We start from the raw sequence: 21,707 nt of genomic DNA on the forward strand, positions 1-21,707 counted from the left end.
CACCTCCCATGCTCATATCTCTGGAATTGGAACATCTGTGTCTGAGTCTTGACCTGAGAACTCTGTGAGTGGAGGGCTCAGATCTGATTCATCGCTCAATGTGAAGCAGAGTTGGCCTCAAGAAATGTCTAGAATTGAATCAACCTGCTTCTTTGGCATTGCCCAAAGAACCGCAGACTCAGGGTGCCTTACACTCATTTACAGCCACCAGCACGGTGTCTGGCACAGAGTAGGTGCTCGATAAATGTGTTACGGCTGCTACCAATAACCTAGAGATTTCCATCTGTGTGAGGGTTCCGCTTGCTTTTCCTCCTTCTGTTTCCCACCTTCCCCTCCTTCCTCCGGATGGTAGAGAGACCATTCTGACATGCCAGAGGGAAGGTGCCACCCTTTGTCCCCCCATCGTCTGTAAGTTAGGAGCAAAGCTGAGTTGGCAATGGATCCAAAAGAAACAGCTCCTGTGATGCAGCTGTTTTATATGTTTGCATGGCTCAAGATACCAGTTATCATTAGCAGCAATTAAAACTGTTTCAGGATCAGTTCAAAGCTGCCTTTGAGGTATTTTAAGTTGGACAAAAGTCCTCCATGTGGGGCTTCCCTGGTGGCTCATTGGTTGAGAGTCCGCCTGCCGATGCAGGGGACACGGGTTCGTGCCCCGGTCTGGGAAGATCCCACATGCCGCAGAGCGGCTGGGACCGTGAGCCATGGCCGCTGAGCCTGCGCGTCCGGAGCCTGTGCTCCGCAACGGGAGAGGCCACAGCAGTGAGAGGCCCACGTACTGAAAAAAAAAAAAAAAGTGGCATGGCCGTGACTGGGTCTGCTTCAGGGGTCAGCCTGCATATACACGTCGGCCTTAAACTCTTCGAAACCGGGCTGTTAAACATCTGCCTCCTGGTTTCATTAGCTTGTAAGCCATGGTGATGGGACCTGCCTAGTTTTCTGGGCCAGTAAGTGTGCCCGGAGGCTCATAAACATCAGGTGCCTCCAGTAAATACGATATTAATACTCAGTGTAAATGTGTATGCAAAGAAATTTGTGAAATGAAAGGTGGGAGCTGAATTCTGTATTCATGTTATACAAATTCTTAGTGGTTTTGAACCGAGGACAGTAGTGTGACTGTGTGTTGGGGGTGGGTTTTACATGTGCAGGATGTGTGCACAGTGTGTGTGGGGAGTGCGTTTCTGTGGACATGTATGTGTGTGTGAGGTGGGGTAAGGAGGGCGTGTGTGTCTGTGTGTGTCTGTGTGTGTGTGTGTGAAGAGAAGTCCCAATAGATTGGATGGAGACAAAACCAGCCTCATAATTTACAGGGCCTGGTGCAAAATGAGTGTTCAGCCTCTTGTTCCAAACTATTGGGAATTTCAAGACAGCAACAGCAGAGCCTTCGAACAGGCTTGGGCCTTGCTGAGTGCAGAGCCCCTGTGACTCCCCAGATCGAATGCCCATGAAGCAGCCCCGGTTAGAGAAAGTGCACCTTCTGTCTCCCCTCAGCCTTCTTTTGCTGCCTTGAACAATCCTTAAACCCCCGTCTGCTCACTCCCCATCCAGCTCCCAGCATGACCTTGATCTTGGGAGTGTGAGGCACCCACCAGAGCCCGCATGCCCAGCAAGGGCTGGTGGTGCCTTTCCTGCCCGCCTGGTGTTGCAGTCTGGGTCTCACCCCAGACTCCATAAAGTGTCTCCAGGCTCTTTGCTCAAAATGATCTCATGAGAACAGGCGGGTGCCCTCCCAGGCCCCCCTCACCCTCCACCCCCCCGCACCCCAGGCCCCTGCCCACCACCCTGGGGACTTGAGGGCTCAGGCTCCCCCCAGGGCCCCCAGTGTGGCCCCAGCAGTTGTCAGGCAGCAGAGACAGGGAAGAGAAGGAAGCACGCAGCTTCTGGGGTGTCCCCAGTGCCCACCAAGCGTGTCAGCTGGCAAGCCACCTTGCCTCTTACTTGCCTCGGTCACTTGCCAGCCTCTTCACTCCTTCCCACTTCCAGGGGACCAGGTGTTCGGGGTGACGAATACCAGGGAGCCACAGAGCCACTAGGTCAGTTCCCTGGGCCACAGAACAACACCCATCTCAGGGACTGGGAGTCTGTCCACAAACGTCCACTTGCAGAAGGGGTTTCCTGGTCTTGTGGGTGCACGGCCATTCCTCTGGGTGCAGGTTTTGCGTTATGCTATCCTCTCGGAGACCCACCTGCCCTTGACACCTTCCCACTGACTCCAGTTCTCCCTCCTCTGGGCTCCTGGAATGGCATGATGGACCCACCTCAGCCAGGCAGCTGTGATGAGAGGTGTTGACCAGCTGCCTCTGTGCTGGCTCACTGTGTCAGGTGGAAGAGACGGACACAGCCGCAGGGACAAAAGGCTCTTTCGGCCTGGTCAGCGACCCTGGGGCCGTCCATAGGCAGGACTGGAGCCCGGGGCCTCTGGAATTCAGCCAGGTACTGGGTGATCGGTGGTACAGGTGGCTGGTGAGAAACAGGCTCTGGGCAAGGAAAAACTGCCCAGAGCCACAGGTGTGCCGCTGGTTCTTGCTCCTCTTCTGCGTTCATCTCTCCTGTTTGCTGACGGCACTCAGCCAGGCCTGGAGCCCAGCAGAGAGCACCTGCTGGCCCCAGAGTAAGTTTCTACGGGGCCTGGAGACAGACGTGCACGCGCAGGAGACGGTCTTGTGAACGGACCAGCACAGCCAACGCACAGCTCAACGGGGAGCGGGCACACCATCGAGGGCCAGTGTGGAGGGCTCCATGGAGGGGCGACATTTGAACGGGGTCGTAAATCTGGGGCCCCCCAACAGCTCCAGTCACCCTGCACAGGCCCGAGTCAGGCTCCAGCCCTAGGACTCCCAGATCTGCCTTCTGGGCATCCATGGGGTGGCCCGGGGTGGCCCTCCACCCTCCCACCCCCTCCCCCCTGCAAGAGGTCCCACAGCCAGCCTCCTCCATCCAAAGCCTTCCAGACCCCCACCACTGGCTTTGCCAACATGGTGGACGTTTCCCCCTCTTGGAACACAAAGGAGTGGAATTCCCTGGCAGCTCTCTCCACGAATGACTGGATGAGGGGATGGACTACAGCACCTGGGGAAGGGGCTCTTGGAAGGTTCCTGGAAAGGGGAGAGAGGAGGAGCCGATGGTGGGGCCCACCCAGAGCTAGAGAAGGAGCCCGATTCCGGATTCTGGAACCCACTCCCATAAGTGCAAGATCCGCAGCAGCCCACTTCAGGGCCCTAATGTGGGTGCCCAGGCCAAGGCTTAGCCCACAAACATGCTGACTCTGAATTAGGTGTGATCAACGAGGGAAAATTACTCTAACAATTGCGTTCGTGGAAAATGCGTGTGTCCCCTCATTTGAAAATCTATTTATTTCTGGACATTCTTGATTCTGGGACTCTCTTCCATCTCCCTCTCCAGAGACTCTTACGGGATTCTCTACCTGGTTCAGAACGCAGAGAGACACCTGGCCCTGGCCACACGGAGCAGAAGTGCAGTAACTGTCAGCTCCTTTCCCTCAACCAATCAAAGGGGTCACTCGAGGTTGATGCAAAGGGGCTTCTCCAGTCTAGAAGCTGATGGGCCTCTGGTCCCTGCCTCCCCCTTCCTTCTCCAGCTGATGACAAACACCTGGATATCGTAACATCCTCCTTGTCCTCATCTATTATTCTGGGACATAGGCTGGGGAGGGGACCTGAGTAGGCCCCCTCCGACCCAGGCTGGCCTTTCTTGCAATGTGGGCTAGCAGGTGCCAGTCCCGATGACGAATGCAGGAGGGTGAGGCACTGATGGACAGGATGCTGGCAGGAGGGTAGGAGGAGTGGGGCGGAGCTTCCAGAACAAAGGCAAGTGGGGAGCCCTGGGGGCCTAGGCTAGGCATCAAAACAGCTCTGCAGGGTGAGCAGGCGGCAGCAGCTCTCGGTCTCTGCACCCAGCAGTCGGTCAGACAAGCGTCACCTGGTCCCTTCTGCCTGCCCATGGCAAATGCCGAGCAACACTTTGCTTAGAGAGGCCTTGTTCTCCAGCGTAATTGCACCAACACTGCTCTGTGTCTTTTCTCTACCTGGTGTGGGTCGCTGCTGCGGTTCCAGAGGAAAACAGAGGGATGGCCGGGAGTGGAGTCAGGAGCCGGGAGGGCCGCCGGCAGCAGGCCTTTGTCCTGGAGCCTTTTGATGGAGCCAATGTGGCCCCGCACCTCTGGCTGCACCGTTTTGAGGTCATCAGTGACCTCAACCGTTGGGACCACGCCACCAAGCTGAGGTTCCTGAAAGAGTCCCTCAGGGGAGACGCCCTGGAGGTCTACAGTGGACTCAGTCCTGAGGACCAGGGGGAATACGGGGCTGTGAAAGAGACCCTCCTGAAGACCTCTGGGGGACCCGGGGTGGCCCACAGCTACCAGCCCAAAGAGATCCTCTTTGCCAACAGCATGGGTAAGGGCTACTACCTCAAGGGGAATATTGGCGAAGTGCCCGTGAGTTTCCTGGTGGACTCTGGGGCCCAGGTCTCCGTGGTCCACCCGCGCTTGTGGGAGGAGGTCACCAATGGCGACCTGGATACCTTGCAACCCTTTGAGGATGTGGTGAAAGTGGCCAACGGGGCTGAAATGAAGATCCTGGGTGTCTGGGACACAGTGGTGTCCCTGGGCAAGATGAAGCTGAAGGCAGCTTTCCTAGTGGCCAACTCAAGTACAGAAGAAGCCATCATTGGGACCGACCTGCTCCAGGACCACAGTGCCATCCTGGACTTCGAGCATCGCACGTGCACACTGGGAGGGAGGAAGTTCCGCCTTCTGCCTGTAGGAGGGTCCCTGGAAGATGAGTTCGACCTGGACCTCATAGAGGAGGAGCTCTACTCAGAGGAGGGGCGGCAGCAGCTCTTCTATTGAGAAGCCCCCTTTGCCTCACCCGCCAGATATTGGCGGGAGGACCCACCACGGTGGAGGGGAAGGGCACGTATCCTCAGGGGGTCACTCGGCTTGGCCAGCCCTCTTAAACCAACCCTCGCCCTCCTGTTCCTCCTCCCTCTGCAGGGCCCTTAATCTGCCCCTGATGGGGGAGGCTTCCATTGGAAAAGGAACAGGTGAGGGAGAGCAGGCTGGCTTTCTTGGTGGGGGGGGTCCTCATGGTTGTCAAGCTGCTGTTGGTGGCAAAGACTTGGAGGCTAGAAGAAGGTTCCAAGAAGGCTAGAAATGATTATCTTTGGGAGAGGACTGGGGGGGACACCTTCAGGTTCCCCGAAATGTGGCTCAATCACCTTTGGGCCCAGGTGTCCTGTCTCGGCTGGGCTGGGTCCTGGCTGCAGGCTCCTTACAAGCAAGACCCAGCCCTCACGGTGTGGGTCACAGCTGCCCTGGGGTTCTTCACTGTTGGGTCTTCCCACCTGCACAATGTGTGTTTCCTTCTGTCATTTGCTTCGAAACCCATTGAGCCTTGTGCCAATAATTCATTCCTTCAAAAACCAATAAAGGTTGACTCATGGGAAGACCTTGTAATGTACTGATCGGGGATGAATGGAATGGATGTGAGAGGGTGGGGAAAACAGAGAGTGAATGGAGAACAGAAGGAAGGTTCAAGTATTTACGGAGGGTCTCGCTTGGAGATAGAAGAGAATACATATACAGTGACGATACATCTTGGATTTTCCAAGACAGCCTCAATTTCAAATATCTTGACTTATTCCCTCCATAATTTTTGTCATTTCTAATCTAATCGTGATTTCTCTAATCATTACCAACTACAATATTTTAGTATCCAAATTGCCTCTTACAGCCAAGAGTGACCCTAAAGTTGTGGTCTTGACTGGGGGTTGGAAAATTATGGTTATTGTAAACGACTGAGAAAGTATCTGCCTGCGAAATAGGTTCTTACATCCGCCTGGGATCCGGGACTTGGAGGCAGAAAGCAAGGCTGGGGGCCAGGTGTTAACCTGCATGGGGCGCCCGAGGGCATCTGGAAGGTAGAGGGGGCCGGGCAGAGGAAGGACATTCCAGATCCAGAAAAGGGGGTCATCCCTCTTAAGGGCCTACCTCATATTTGCTTCCAAGTTCCTGGTCCTCTCTCTAGAACTCAGCAAGGCTGGGAAGCTGAAGACTCCCTGGTCCGAAGGGAGACGAAGGGTGCGAAGCTTCAAGGCCTTTTGATGGGAGGCTGGAAGGGCATCTTCCCTTCATGAGGGTGGAATGAGCTTCTCCTGGGAGTTTCCACCTGGACATCCCTGAGGGAGAGAGAAACAGCCTGAGTGGGAACCAGAGGTGGGGATGAGCCTTCTTCTAAGAAGCCTCTGGGGCCTCGACCTTGAACCTATCTGAGCCGAGAGTGGCTGCTTGTCCCTCTGACTCCAGCTATGATTCTCCTGGGAACTGAGGCAACTGCTCAGCCCCTAATCCCTTTGATTACTGAAGCCCCTTCCCTGGGCAGCCCAACATCTTAACGGGAATTAGCTCCATCAGCCCCAGGGCACGTGGGGCCACAGGCAGTCCTGGATCAGGAGGAAGTCTTTCCCCTGGAACACGAGGACTGGAGAAGGGGCAGCCCAGCCAGAGGCCTTGGCTTGCAGGGGGAGAAGGAGAAATGGAGAAGGGGGGGTGGTCTTGTGGCATCCAGGTCCCCCATCCCCCTTCTCAAATTTGGTTTTCCACCCCCTACAAATGCGGGGCGTCTCTCCTAGGCCAAACCCTCCCCCCGGGGACAACGTAGGTGGCACCTCCCTATGACCTGGCTAGGTCCTTCAGATCCTAGCCTCCTGCTGGGCTGAAGGAGGGAGGGGAAAGAGTGGATGGGAGGTAGACAGGGGAACGGGGAATTGGGTGCCAGGCCAGAATTTCAGGGCAACACCCAAGTGGTCCCCTCCCTGCAATTCCCCACGCAGACAGGGTGCCGACCCCTGTCCTGGGTGAACAGGAACAGGGTGACCTGTGTCCCAGCCACAGAGACCCTCCCTGCCCTGCTCTGAGTGAGGAGAGTGTCTGCTCACCAGTCTCTCAGCCAGCTCTCTCTCCTGGAGGAAAGTGAGCGCCTGGGGTGAGCCCAGCCAGACTGACACATCATGGCACAGGCCCCCGGGGAAGAAGGTACTAAATGGTGGTTCTTACCTGGAGACCTGCTGCGTGTGTGTGTGTGTGTGTGTGTGTGTGTGTGTGTGTGTGTGTGTGTGTCAGGGGCCGGTTCCCAACGCAACTGTGTGCAGGGAACCTGAGGTGCAGGATGGGGACGCTGCTCTCCTGGGAGCAGAGTGTCAAGGGGGAGGGGGAGGCTGGCAAGCAGCCAGGTCAAGTGGGTTTTGGCCACAAGTCACAGAGGGCTTGAGCCCTGGGTGGGGAGTTCACAGCTGACTTGCACACAAGTGTTTGAACAGTGAAGGAGCAGGAAGATTCGCCTGGCTTCTGGGTATAGGATAGAGTAAGGCAGCAGCAAAGAAGGCAGCTTGGAAGCCATGGCAGTATTCAGACTGAGGGTCTGAACTTGAGATGACAGATAGGAGGAGACAGATGCTGGCAATGACATGAAGGTCTAATCTTGCTGCCCATTAGAATCACCTGGGAAGATCAATTCAAGATGCCTCTTCTGGTGGTCCTGGAGTGCAGCCAGGCTCGAGAACATCCCGGCTGTATCCACCCCCCCGTGACCCAAAGTGTGATCCCTGGACCAGCAGAAAAGCAGCGACAGCATCACCTGGGAGCTTGTTAGAAATGCAGGATCTCATCCCCACCCAGACGTGCAGCAGAACCTGTACTGAACAAAATCTCCAGGTGATTCTTTTTTTTTTTTTTTTTTTTTTGCAGTATGCGGGCCTCTCACTGTCGTGGCCTCTCCCGTTGCGGAGCACAGGCTCCCGACGCACAGGCTCGGCGGCCATGGCTCACGGGCCCAGCCGCTCCGCGGCATGTGGGATCTTCCCGGACCGGGGCATGAACCCATGTCCCCTGCATCAGCAGGCGGATTCTCAACCACTGCGCCACCAGGGAAGCCCTCCAGGTGATTCTTATGCACACAAATGTTTGAAAATCCCTGGCCTAGAACATTCTGATACCTCTAGTTAAGGGACAACTCATGGTCCCTACCAGACACACTCTTTAATAATGACCACCTTACACTAAATGCCCACTAATTCCACCAACTGTGCTAGGTAATTCTTCATGCTTTTATCCAGCAAACATTTATTTTATTTTTAAGCTTTTGTTTTGCTGTAACTCCAGACTTACTGAAAAGCTGCAAGAGTAGTACAAAGAATTTCCATATATGGTTCACCTACTTTCTCCAAATATTAACATTTTACCAATTAACTTTATCATTCTCTCTCACACTCTCCATACCTAGATGTGTATGAACTGTTTGAAAATTGCAAATATGATATACATGTACCTCTAAATACTTTAGTGTTTATTTCCTAATGAACAAGGAATTCTCTTATATAACCACAACACAAGGATCAAAATCAGGAAATTAACATTGACATAATATTACTATTATCCAATCTACAGACCTTATTACGTTTTCCCAGTTATACCAATAATGACCTTTATAGTGAAAGAAAACAATTGTTTTCTGATCCAGGATCCCATTCAGCCACGTAGCATTTAGTGGTCATGTCTCTTTAGCAACCTCTAATCTGAACAACTCAGTTTGTCTGTGTCTTTCATAACCTTGACATTTATGAAGAGGCCTGGTCAGTTATTTTATAGAATGAGAATCTACATTTGGGTGACTCTGATATTTTCTCAGGATTAGATTCAGGTTAAGCGTTTTGGGCAGGAATACCCAAAAGTGATATTGTGTCCTTCTCAGTGGATCATATCAGGAGGCATGGGATACCTATTTGTTCCATTACTGATGATGTTAACTTTAATTAGTTGGTCAAAGTGGTGTCTGCCAGGTTCCCCCCTGTAAACTGCATGTGTTTTCCCCATATATTTTTTTAATTAATTAATTAATTTATTTATTTATTTATTTATGACTGTGTTGGGTCTTCGTTGCCAAGCACTGGCTTTCTCTAGTTGCAGCGAGCAGGGGCTGCTCTTCGTTGCGTTACACGGGCTTCTCACTGCGGTGGCTTCTCTTGTTGCGGAGCTCGGGGTCTACGCGTGCGGGCGTCAGTAGTTGTGGTGCGTGGGCTTCAGTAGTTGTGGTGCATGGGCTTCAGTATTTGTGGCATGCAGGCTCAGTAGTTGTAGCTTGCGGGCTCTAGAGCGCAGGCTCAGTAGTTGTGGCGCACGGGTTTAGTTGCTCCGTGGCATGTGAGACCTTCCTGGACCAGGGCTCAAACCCGTGTCCCCTGCATTGGCAGGCGGATTCTTAACCAGTGCGCCACCAGGGAAGTCCCCTTCTCTGTGTAAGTAATGAGTGTCTTCTGGGTTGGTGCTCTGAGACTATATAAGTAGACTTTCTCATCAGTCACCCGCTAGATCTGTTGATGATCCTTGCCTGCCCATGGTGATTTTCTAATTCTACCCTTCTATGTTTGTTAGCTGGCACTCAACTCTAAAGAAGAGTTTTCCCTTCCTGTTTGTTTATTATTTATTTATATAATTGTAGACTCACAGAGGCTTGTTTTATTCAGTGAGTTATACTCTGTTACTACCATTATTTATTTTGATGCTCAAGTTGTTTTAAATTTGGCCTTGGGGAACTCTTCAAACGGGTTTCTGTCTTCTTGGGACATGTCCCCACCATCATCTGAACCCTTCTTTATTTTCTGTCACAAGTTGTTCTAGGTTCATCTTGTACCTTCCCTGTACCACCCCTGAAATTGGCTATTTCTCCCAGGAGCCCTGGTTCCTTTTGGTGGAGTCTGGTATTTAGAAACCAGGATCTGGGGGTTGGGTGTGCTTATTACTACTAGGGTGTCATTACTCCTAGATCCTCTCAGTGGTATAGTACATCTATGTATGTTTCTGTATCTATCTCTCTGTATACATACTCTCTCTATATATTTATATTTATATATATTTAAAATATGAGTTCATACTGAGCCTCCAATTCCAACGCAGCATCACAGGGTTTATTCTAATCTTCCCCCTTTCCATATTTGCAACTTCTTTCTCCAGTGAGAAACCTGACTCCAGGTTACTTATTAGCTCTACCCTAAATACCCAGAAAGTAGTTTCAGCATTGCTAACCCATAAAAAACAAACCCAGAAGCAACCAGTTTTTAATCACCTACTCAGTGCCAGGTGTGGGTGGGCCTTGGCAGCAAATAAATTCTCATAAGCTAGGAAATCAGACTGTAGTTATCATAAGGAGAGCTCAGGCTCCCAGGTATGCTTAGGTGCCAGTCTATGGCTATTACTTTACCTTGAGGACACAGTGTGTCCATCAGGAAGGCAGCTGGAGCCAGAGACCAAAGGCCACAAGTCCGTCTCTTGTGGCATGCCGAGGGAGGGGCCAGCCTCAACGTCCCCAGACAGGTGACCTGGTCCTCAGCCCCCGAGGAGACACTTGAGGCAGCTGTCAGAGCTGATGCTGCCACAAGTTCCAGTCCTGTCCGTCACTGTCCTGGCCAGAGTCCACTGTTGCCAAGCAACCCTGCGTCATGAATGTAGCTTCCATGGCTGGGCCACAAGGAGGGTGAACCCTGGTCCGGCCACTGTAGCCACCCACTCCGCCCAGCTGTTGTTTCTCACTGTGGGCTCATAAATCGGTTCTCAAGTTCTGACTGCTCAGATTCTGTGGGCCAGCCTCCCCCAAGACTGGATGGGGGTGAATTCTCCACCTGTCGCCTGTGGGACTCGCCTGGGGCTGGCTTTGCCCTGCCCCTTCTCTCTGAGCTCCCCTTAGAGCATCTTCCAGTCCTGGGAAGTGTGTGAAGTGAGCCCTGCCCTCTAGGGATTTACAGTCTGAAGCGGGAGGCGGCCAGGCAAAGGAACCCCGGATCTTAGAGTGGCCCGTGTGGCGTCCCCTCCGTACTCCCATCTGTGCAGGGGCATGGGGAGGGTCACGTGGTGGGGCTGAGGGCCAGGAAGCGTTCCACAGAGGAGGTCTTTAAGCTGAGTCTCGAAAGACCAGTGGTTGCTTTCCAAGACACAGGGAGAAATGTGAGGGGCGGGAGGGAGGCAAGCGGGGCTGGTGCCGGCTAACGGGGTGACTGGGGCAGCGGAGACGGAGGGCCAGGTGGGAGGGGCCTGCATGGCCTTTGAGGAAACTCCAGAAGGCCACCGATAGCCAACGCCGGATTTCTTCACCTCTAAGAGGGGGAAGTAGCCGCATAGCACAGGGAGATCAGCTCAGCTCGGTGCTTTGTGACCACCTAGAGGGATGGGATAGGGAGGGTGGGAAGGAGGGAGACGCCAGAGGGAAGCGATGTGGGGACATATGTATATGTAAAACTGATTCACTTTGTTATAAAGCAGAAACTAACACACCATTGTAAAGCAATTATACTCCAATAAAGATGTTACAAAAAAAAAGCTATGAGTAAATTCATCAGGAAAGCACTGATGCCCAAGTAGATCCACCCAAAAACATATGTCTCATCAAAAATATTTGGCTCATTTGGGGAGATCAGCTCGGTGGTTTGCGACCACCTAGAGGGGTGGGATAGGGAGGGTGGGAGGGAGGGAGACGCAAGAGGGAAGAGATATGAGAACATATGTATATGTATAACTGATTCCCTTTGTTATAAAGCAGAAACTAACATACCATTGTAAAGCAATTATACTCCAATAAAGATGTTTAAGAAAAAGGCAATCAGTTCAAAAGTGCATTATAAATTTAATACTTTTTGGAGAAAGAAAAAAATCAACCCTGTTAGCATTAATGTATGCACCAACGGTATATCCTGACTTAAAAAGCAGTAAAATGTGTTTGTGGCGGATGGGGGCGGTGGTGGCTGTGGGTCCTTAAGTAGAGAAAACACGTGACTTCATCTCAAGTACCAACTCAGACCCATGCAGCTGCCTGATGGGAGGTGCTGCACAGTATCCTGGGACTGTGTTCAGACACGGCCAGAAAGGTGCTGTGATCGATTAGTGCTGTCTGTCCTGGGAGCAAGTGTGGGGATTAAGCCTCTGTCTCCTCTGCTGTGTGCAATCAGGGGCTCTTCAACCTTAGGTAATGGGAAGGCAGGGAAGTGGCACGATGACATCTGTATTTGTAACACAACTGAGCCTCTCCACAAACTCAGAGATGTGTGAGAAATGTCATTAAAAAAATTTTTTTTTCCAAAATTAAAGCTAATTATGTCTAACTCTGAGCCCCCATTCAGCCAGGCTCTTAAGACAGTCACTCTCAGTCATTTTGGGGGCATTTCCTGCTCTGGATTGGAGAAAGGTCCCAGGATCTTATGTGGCACTGAAGCATGGAGGGGAGGGAGGCTGCAAGTCACAGATACCCATATCTCCGTCCACAGGATCCCTCTAGGCCACGTGACTGTGCTGCTGTCTGTGCCATGCACGGTCGTACAAGGGGTCTGGGATCCTGCCTTCCTAGGGACACCAGGCAGCCCCTCCCTGTGATGTCTTATCACTTCTCAGGATGAGGCTGCTGAGTGGTGTGTGGGTGTCTCTTCTCTCCAGGACTGGCTACTGTCTGTCTGCTGTCCAGTTAGATCTGTTCTCTTCATCTCCTCTCACTCACCCTGAGGCCACCCCACACCTCCCATCCTGGGCACTCCAACGAACATATCATCATCGTGCGTTTGGGCAGGTACAGAAGACGGGAGGCGAAAGTATCTTCTGTCTTACAGGCAACACTGGCTTTTGGCCCAGTGATGTAAGAGAGCCCTAAAAGCCCTGGCTACTTGACTGAGATAGAAGCATCAGGAGCACAAAGCACACACTGGTTTTCCTGTTCGACAGCCCACAGATAGGGCTCAGGGAATAAGACAGGGTCAAGGGAGATTGTCTGGTGGGGATTTTGTGCTGCTCGGGTGCTGGCTGACGAGGCTAAGCAGGCTCAGTAGGGAAGGGGGCCGATTCCCAAGGTAACAAGGAGGAGGAACCAAGAGGACTTGGGGACCTCAGTTACGGGGTGGGAGAGAGGGACAAGTCTAAGGCAGCAGTTCTCAGTTGGAGGCAGTTTTGCCCCCAGGGCACATTTGGCAAGGTCTGAAGACCAGTTCGGCTGTTACAACTGTGGGAGGTGGGGAGGTTGCTAATGGGATCCTCCAGGGATGCCGCAAAGCATCCTACAGTGCACATGACACCTCCCACCCCACTCCCAACACAGAATTCCTCAGCGCCAAACGTCAGCAGTGCCGAGACTGAGAGAGTGGACCTGACGTGACTCATAGGTGCTGATGTGGCCATTTCTTTCGAAATTTCACGAAACCCCTGCAGTGTAGGTTTTATCTCCATTTAACTGATGGGGAAGTTGAAATTGGGAAAAGTTAGTCCGCCCAGTGTTGCTGTAATGGTAAGTGATTGAACTGAGGTTGGTGTTGAAGCCTGCCTGACTTCAGAATGTTCAATTCAGTCCACCGGAGCGGTTTGGACGAACAAAGATTTGGCTAAGATTAATTTAGGTTGTTTGTATTTATTATAAACAGAGCAAGGCAAGACAAAGTGGGTGAAAATGAATTTGAATAGCTGAAATGACCAACAAAGAGGTCTTCATTAACTAAACAAGTGTGTAAGGTATTTGCAAAACTCATGAACATGTTAACTGTGGTTGGAAACATTCACTGTTTTCATCACATTTTTTATGAAAAATAATTCACAAAAATCATCAACCAAGTAGAGGAGAAATATTGGCTGAAAATAAATTCGGAGGGGGAAAAAAAACCCTTAAAACCTTACCAAAATTCCACGACCATTTTTTGATTGTTGCTTATTATTGCTTGATGATTTTTTTTATTGTTTAAATTCCTTTTAGTGGTTTTTTCTTCTTTCTTTTACAAAAGCAGTAGTGCTCATTACAGGAAAACCAGAAAATTAGGTCAATCCAAAAAAATATAAAGAAACATCATGAAGAACCCTGCACCCACTCACCCTCCCTAGGTCAAATGTGGCATATTTTTCTAGACCTTTCTCTATAGACATTCATATGGATGTATTTTCCTTCATTCTTTCTGTTTCACTCTCTTTTCCTTTTCAAAAAGGAAATCCTCATTTTTCCTTTTTAGCAAAAACAGGATTATGAGGTAATTTTTGTTTTGTAAATTCCCATACTTTATGTGGCCAATTCCCTATTTTTGGAGATTCAGATTATTTCCAACATTTTGCTGTTACAAACTGCACAATAATGAAAAGGAACGTACTGCAACCACACGACACACAAACCTCACAGCCATACTGTTGAGTGAAAGAAGCCAGACACAGACATGTACACTGTGATTCCATTTATAAAATATCCTAAAACCTACAAGCAAAACTAAACTACAGTGGGTACAGATGTCTCCTCAGGAGGCAAAATTATAAAGACGAGAAAGAATGTGATTAGGGCAGAAACAGGGCTGTCCTGTCCCTTTGGGTTATGAGAGTTCTGTGTCAAGAAGGGCATTTAGGGGCGCCTGGGGGCTGGCAGCGTCCTGGTTCTTGACTGGGTGCTGTTTATAATAATTTACTGTGCAGCACATTTATGTTTTATGTACCTTTATCTGTATGAGTGACATTTCACAATAAATTTTTTCTCATTTTGATATGTTGGATTTTATTACCTTTTAAAATTGTACAAATAGTGCATATGCATGAGTTTAAAAAACACAAGGGAAATGCAGGGAGTTAAAAAAGAAAGACAAAAGAAATCCGAGACATGAAACAAAAGAATTCCATTCTGCAAGTCAAAATAAAAAGATATTTTGCATACTAAAAAAGTGTTATTCCAGGACTTGCCTGGTGGCATAGTGGTTGAGAGTCCGCCTGCCGATGCAGGGGACACGTGTTCGTGCCCCGGTCCGAGAAGATCCCACATGCCGCGGAGCGGCTGGGCCCGTGAGCCATGGCCGCTGAGCATGCGCATCCGGAGCCTGTGCTCCACAACGGGAGAGGCCACGACAGTGAGAGGCCCGCGTACTGCAAAAAACACACAAAAAACAAACAAACAAACAAAAACTGACCACCAGAAAGACCACCAGGTATCAGTGCCGCCCTCTCCAAGGCATCCTGAACTAGCAGGTGTGTGTTTTCCTCTTCTGCCTCTTGAGATAACACCTTGAAATCCAGGAACCACGTCTCGATCCAGTCAAGGATGAAGGAAATGATGGGCAGCATATCGCCGAAAGCCCCTTGACAGAAAAGCTTTGAGAGGATCACTTTTGCTAGTAAAAGGGCACTGGCCACTGCTGTCATCAACGCTATGGCCCACCAGTGGTGCAGTCTGCACGCAGCATAGGCAAGTATCAACACTTTAAATCGAAAAACCGCCGAAAGAAATATATCAAAATAAGAGGAGTAGTCATACTGCACCACCTCTTTCTCTAACGTGTTCTCAATACCGCCATTCACATTTAACTCTGTTACCCACAGTAACGTTACAAATCAGAGGTCAAAGGTGACAGACAAACAGAAAGTCCTCCTGACGTCAGATATGCCTTTCTTTTCCCTTCCTTCATAGGACTCAGTCCTGGCCACGAGTTGCGTGGGGTTGATGGAACGGACGTCGCGCAGGGAAGCGTGCGAGCTCTGACTCCCCATGAGAGCGTTCTCCAGGTCTTCTGGCAGGGGGTTCATCCTGCAGGAGGGTTAAAGGAACCTCTCTCTCCAGCTCCACCATCCCTAGAGAGAAGAGATCTCATCAGGTGGTTCCAGGCCAGCCGCCCTAGGCTGCACAATACATTTTTTTTTAAATGAACAGAATTAAAAGAAATAGCTAAATTATTAACTAGAAATTTAAAGCAGAGAGTAAAACTATTCTGAAATTTAAGCAAAATACTTGAAAAGGCACAAAAGGATGCACTCCACTTGCGTGCTACGTCAAAATTCCAATGTTTGAAAAGTAAGGTGGGGTATATTGTTTTACACCAAATTGTCCTTTGGGCCGAAATGTTTTCCTCTCACCTTGTTCTCAACCAAATTGTTTTCTTTCAGATTTCTTTTGTTTTTGACCAAGTCATCTGGATTATTCTAAATCTCAGGCATTTTCCGTGACCCTCATTATGCTGCCTTCATACAACTCTGATGGTGATGAAGTCCTTAATGTGTAGTAGAAACCTCACTGCCTGTGTCTCACCATCTGTCCTTGGGGCATATGACATTGGAGACTATTGTCTGCCTCAGCTCTGAGCCACAAGTTTGTCTCTTATTCATTTACTCACTCACCCATCCATCCATCCATCCGTGCTTCTATCCATCCATCCATAAATGTGGGCCACTGAGCGCCCACTGCATGCCAGACACTGGCCTTGGTGCTGGGGTAGAGCAGCAATGGAGAGTTCAGCCTCTGCTCTTGCACAGCTGCATTTTGAATACCAAACAGATAAAAGGACGATTTGTCCTATGGTGATAAAGAGAAATGAAGCAGGGTGAGGGGGATAGCGGATTGAAGTGATGGGGGATGTGCAATTTTATGCCGAGGGGGTCAGGGAGGCCTCGTGGATGAGGTGATGTTTGCACAGAGACCTGAGTGAAGGGAGGTGGCTGGGATAGCGTTCCAGGCAGGAGTAGCGAGTGCAGAGGCCCAGCCCACAGGCCAGGGCGGGTGGGGCAGGGTGAGTGAGGGGTAGGGTGGTAGGACCTGAGCTCGGGTAGGGTGGTCAGGGCCAGATCAGGTGGGAACCCACCACTGATGAGACATAGACATGCTGCTGAGCTTGATGGAGATCCACAGGAGGGTTTGGGCCAGCCAGGAATGCTGAGATCTGATGTCTGTTTTAAAAGGGTCATGGATGGGGGCTTGGGGAGAGCTTGGGGTGGGGTGAGGACAGCAGAGCCAGGGAGGAAGCTTTGCTGCGCCCAGTGCTGTCTGGAGCCCTGAGTCCCCATCCTGGGGCCCTTGCTTGCTCTGCTTTGCCCTACGGACCTCTTCATGTAACCTAGGGCCTTTGCTCTGTGGTGGCCCCTTCACTCTGGAGACTTGGCATGGAACCTGCCTGGCGACAGCCCCTCTGTGACAGATGCATTCATGGCCGAGTACTGGAGTCTGTACTATCTCTTAAAATGCATCTGTCCAAGAAGCCCCTCACTTCAGCCTGTCAAGAACATTTGGATCCTGATCCTGTCAGGCGGCCTGGGTGCCAACTTGCTACCTGGGGGTCATCCCAGATGTGGAGAACATGCCAGCCACACCTGACTCCAAGTTCCCGGGGTCCCGTTGAGTGGGTCAGGGCTGAGGACAGTGTTCCGTTCACGCCACCTGCCGCTGTCTTGCTGGTCGACCCACATCCACTCATTTAACCTTGGTGTGGCCACGAGTGATCTGTTAATAAAATACCGAAATTTGCAGGTGATTTACTTTTTAAAAATATGCACTAGAGCAGATTCCCTGCTAGTCCTGTAGGAACGTTATTCTCATTTACTTTCAATCTAAGGAACTTTCTTGAGTTGGGAAGAAAGGGTGGTGTTCCTTCTGCTTTTGACAGGTGACTCAGACCCATGTCAACTCTGCCACGGCCTCTGTGGAAACCCCCAGTTCCTCTAGACAAGGTGCTGTTACCTTTCGCCCTGAGGCAGCTCCCTTCTATACTTTGGCAAGTTTATTTCCGCTACTTAAAGGAAAACACGCTCACCTTCCCTCTCCTCACTCTTGACCCTCATAACCTCACCCTTGCTTAGTCAACCTCACTTCCCCCTGCTTGCAAAAGAAAAGACCTGAACATTTTTCATTATACACAGGCAGTGCTCTTATATGTCCATCCTCCTTGTTCTCTACAAGAGTGGACCTGAAATGACTTCCAAAATTACATACATTAAAATAGGAATTTTTTTTTGGCCATGTGGCTTGCGGGATCTCAGTTCCCCAACCAGGGACTGAACCTGGGCCACAGCAACGAAAGCCCGGAATCCTAACCACTAGGCCACCGGGGAGCTCCCTAAATAGGAAATTTTTAAAATAAAAATCAAGGTCAGAGAAAAGACTAGGGGGAATTTAGGACACCAATCTACAAATCACAGGGTCTCACATAATTTCTAAAGGTGAGGTGTGGCTTTGGCTCTGAGCTTCCTGGCAGCCAGAGTGAGAAGAGAAAGATGATCAATTTCATGATTCACCGTTACCCTGAGGAAACACACACCCTTTCTTCAGGGAAAGCAATGAGATTCTTGCACTGAGTTCTGAAAGTTTGTTTTGCCCAACATTAAAGGATCTAAGTATGGTGAAGAGAGAGCAGTGTCACCCCAGGCCTGCCCTGATCATCTATTTCCATTGATGCCTCTTCTAGGTCCCATGCTGTTCCATGCCCTGTGCTAGTCTGCACCTGACCGGCAACTACTTTGACCCAAGCTTTTAACTCCACAGTTGCAGAGAATGTCACCATCCCTGTAGTTGCTCGGAGTTCACACTTGAAGTGTGGCGTCTTCCTTGATTGTCTGGCTAGAGCGCTAGCTACCTTTGGTCGGAATTGGCTGTTAGAAAGATACATGCAAATGCTGGGACTTGAGGATCCTGCACTCTTTTGATGAGTTCCTCGAAGATGCAGGCATTTTAGCAAGGCCCTCTCTCAGAGCCACCCCTGCACTGCCTGCTTTCTCTTTGAGAGCTACCCTGCAGGGCTGAGGGCCTTAGGGCTAGTTGTGCCCTTCTGAGTAGCAGCGAGGTGAGGGACCACCTGGAAAACGGCCCCTCCTCCACCCTGTCACCTTCAGTCCCTGAGTCATCCTTTCTCCGCTCCTCCTTTCGGTTTAACCACTTCCTGCCCACAATGTGTTGTCTAAATAGCACAGTCAGAATGACATATTCGAACACTTCCCTACCCTCTCATGTAATTTTCCCTTCCAGGCTGATTTCTTTCTGAAGTCAGAATTTTGTTTTGTGAAAATCTAAGTTACCTTCCCAACACTCCTCCAGCTTCTCTGCTTGTTAGTGAAATAACCATAATTGCTCATAGGCATTAAATGTTTCCCAACCGTCACCTAATTCTCCCAAAGAGACCCAGGAAGTAAATACAGCCCACGACACTTGGCCCAGGTCACCCAGAGAGGAAAGGCTGGAGTTGGCTTTGGCCTGTGGATCCATCCCGCCAGAGTGTGTGCGCTTGACCGTCACCCAGGACCCCCTTCCGGGGTATCTAAGGGACACAGAGCTCCCCCTAAGGATCTCTCCTTCCACTTGGCCAGCCCACTCGTCTTTGTTGATCAGAATTAGCTCCAGCGCTTCATGAAAACATCATCTCCTACCTTCCGTGCCATGTGAATATCCGCAAGGCCGGGCAGGAGTCGGTCAGACGTTCTGTTTGTAACTAAATGAACTTTCCAGCGGATGGATATGTTGGGTCTCTCATCCCACTGGCCCCTGTGCAGAGCTGGGGACTTGCCTCCAGGTGTGACCCAGCCTGGCCTCTGGGTGGCCAACAGGGTTGGCTGGGCTGGTGTGTTTCTCCCTTTTCTCTGTCCCCTCGGCCCTCCAGGTGTCCTCTCTCCCTGGTCACGGTTTTCCTGAAGGTAGACAGATCCCCGACACCAAGCTCCCTGCCTTGAATGTCCTCGTTCATCTCTGGCCCCCGGGTGAGGCCAAGGGCATCCTATAAAAGGCGCCCCCTCCTCCCCCAGAGCCTCAGTGAACCTCTCCAGCCCCCGAGTCCCCCGGCCACCAGCTCTGTCGTGGCTTTGGGGCCATACCCTTTGCTCCTGCGCTGGCTCTTGCCTCAGCTGCGCACTAAATCCCGAGCCTGTCTTCACCAGAGACACTGCCTTCTCTCACAAGGAGGGAGGCTCCCAGAAGCTCCAGCCAGGTGGAGCCTGCCCTCCTGTCTGCCTGAAAGGGGCTCCCCCTCTCTCTCCCAACCTGCGGCTTCCTTTGCCTCTGGGCAACCTATTCACTCCTAATCAGCAGCCCCATCCACCTCATCTGGGCTCCACATGGACGCCCCAGGAGTCCCACATGGGACAGAGGGGGAGCAGAGCTGACTTGACACCCGGCCAGTGCCAAGCCCTGAACAGTGCTTCCCATGGGGTCCTTGACCCCTGGAAGCTGAGTGTCCCAGACTGACGGGAAGGAAGAACTAGTGGGCAGTATGGGAACAGGGGCTGCTTATTCCAGAGTCCCTGGGCAGGGAGCCTCGGTGTGTCCCTCCTTGTCTAGGTCACAGTGACACCTCAGCGGTGGACAAAGGAGCACTCGATGACAGGGACTTGGAGGCTAAGTAGGAGCTGTATTTAATAAATACCGGTTGAATCAATAGAGTGATGTCACGGGGTCTTCAGCCCAAAAAACGTGGTAGCGGAAGATCGCCTTCAACTCCTCTACAGGTTGTGCTCCCCCAGGAGCAGCCTGGGTCACTGCCACAGGGCCTGCGTCAGGGTCAGGAGCGGCTGGGTCACGGCAGGCTCAGGGGGGAGTTGAGATTCGGTGGTGGGTGGGAGGTGGCAGGGAAATGACTTAGCAATGACCATCCACAACTGTCTTGTGCCTTCCGCGTTTCTGCCCAACTAACTGGAACCGAAGGCCTCTCCGTGGAAAATAGGTAGCTGCATTTGAAGCCTTAAAAAAGAAAAGGTGCTCTGCATGGGAGATAGATTAGAATCGGACACAGGTGCAATTTGCAAAAATGGAGGCAAGGGAGTGTTGGGCTCTGGAGTCAGAGCTCACCGGCTCCGTGGACTTGAGGCGAGATGCCTCAGCTCTCTCTCTGCTTCCTCACCTGTGACATGGGCACGATGAGGGCCTCAACCCCAGGGCCGTGAGAGTTCCCCAGGGCACAGAGCAGAGCACTCAGCACTCAGCACGTGTGATCTGACCGTGATTAAGGCATGGGTCCAAACAGCGTTACAAAGGGCACTTTCCATCAGGCTACTGTGAACCAACAAAGTCAGGAAACCTTGGAAATAAGATTTGTCATCTTGTAGGGGAGGCTATCTTTATGTGAGAGCTGTCTTCGTAGTTACCTGTGGTTCAGAGTCTCCTCTCCTCGGCCACAGTAAACGGGGATCCTGAGCCTGGGGCAGAACGTAGCTTTCTTCCATGCTGCTGGCAATTTAGTCTTTGGTGGGTTCAGTTTGGAGCCTGACCACAGAGATGGGTTCTAGAATCACATGTCCTACGAGGGTCCAGATGTGTCCCTCCTTTTTGGAGAAAGCAGAAGAGCTAGGTTACTTTCCCCAAGCAGAAATACCAGAAAGATCCTTTTTTTCATAAGACCCTCAGGCCATCATAGTTTACGTCTAGGGCATCATAAAGACCCTTCAAAAATTTTAGGGGATTTTTACGATAAAAAGTCACTGGTCAAGAAAGAGAAAGACACCTCTTCTTTCCTTCCTCTTAACTCTGAATGAGCGCTCGGCTGAGGGAACACGCTTCAGGATGGTGCTCTTGGCTCAGAAAACTTGCCTGGCCGAGGACTTGAACGCGTCAGTTGCACTAGAAAGGCAGCTCCAGAGGGCAGGGTTTTGTGTGTTTTCTTCATTGGTTTGTCTTCAGCTCTAAGATAGAGAGGCTAGGCACTCAATTCCTATTTGTCTAATGAATGAATAAATGTGAATTAACCAAGGGGTTCATATGTAAAAAAACAGAATCTCCGAAATCAGGTGACTTTTCTCCTCTCAGTAACTTGCGCAACACAGGAGGTCCTTCCCCGTGTGGTGTCTCCACACCACCCATCACACACCACAGGCTCCCAGCCACGCCCCAGTCCCAGGAGCTCTCCCTTCCCCATCACCTGCCTCGTTGCACTGGCTGTTCTCTTTCCCTGCAAGGCTTCTTTCC

General features: G+C 51.0%; 1 protein-coding gene, 1 long non-coding RNA gene and 1 pseudogene across 2 annotated transcripts in view; 2 read left to right on the plus strand and 1 right to left on the minus strand.

Annotated features, from left to right (window-relative positions):
• LOC136792144 (uncharacterized) overlaps positions 1-7,991 on the plus strand; it is a 114,038-nt gene extending 106,047 nt beyond the window's left edge. The window contains exons 10-11 of the long non-coding RNA XR_010835500.1: positions 7,511-7,729; positions 7,956-7,991. This is a non-coding gene — a long non-coding RNA (uncharacterized lncRNA). The remainder of the gene's footprint in view (positions 1-7,510; positions 7,730-7,955) is intronic.
• ASPRV1 (aspartic peptidase retroviral like 1) lies at positions 3,982-4,867 on the plus strand. The gene has a single exon (XM_059079830.2). The coding sequence runs from the start codon at positions 4,088-4,090 to the stop codon at positions 4,865-4,867; it is 780 nt and encodes a 259-aa protein (XP_058935813.1). The 5' UTR covers positions 3,982-4,087.
• Positions 7,992-10,958: 2,967 nt separating the features above from the next.
• Positions 10,959-15,619, minus strand: LOC131765185 (STARD3 N-terminal-like protein pseudogene; annotated as a pseudogene).
• Positions 15,620-21,707: the final 6,088 nt, after the last annotated feature.

The sequence above is a fragment of the Kogia breviceps genome, chromosome 11 (genome assembly GCF_026419965.1).
Source record: "Kogia breviceps isolate mKogBre1 chromosome 11, mKogBre1 haplotype 1, whole genome shotgun sequence".
NCBI lineage: Eukaryota > Metazoa > Chordata > Mammalia > Artiodactyla > Physeteridae > Kogia > Kogia breviceps.

Bases quoted from the DNA above. Each gene is read 5' to 3' on its own strand.
- ASPRV1 (XM_059079830.2), top strand. From the start codon at position 4,088: ATGGCCGGGAGTGGAGTCAGGAGCCGGGAGGGCCGCCGGCAGCAGGCC.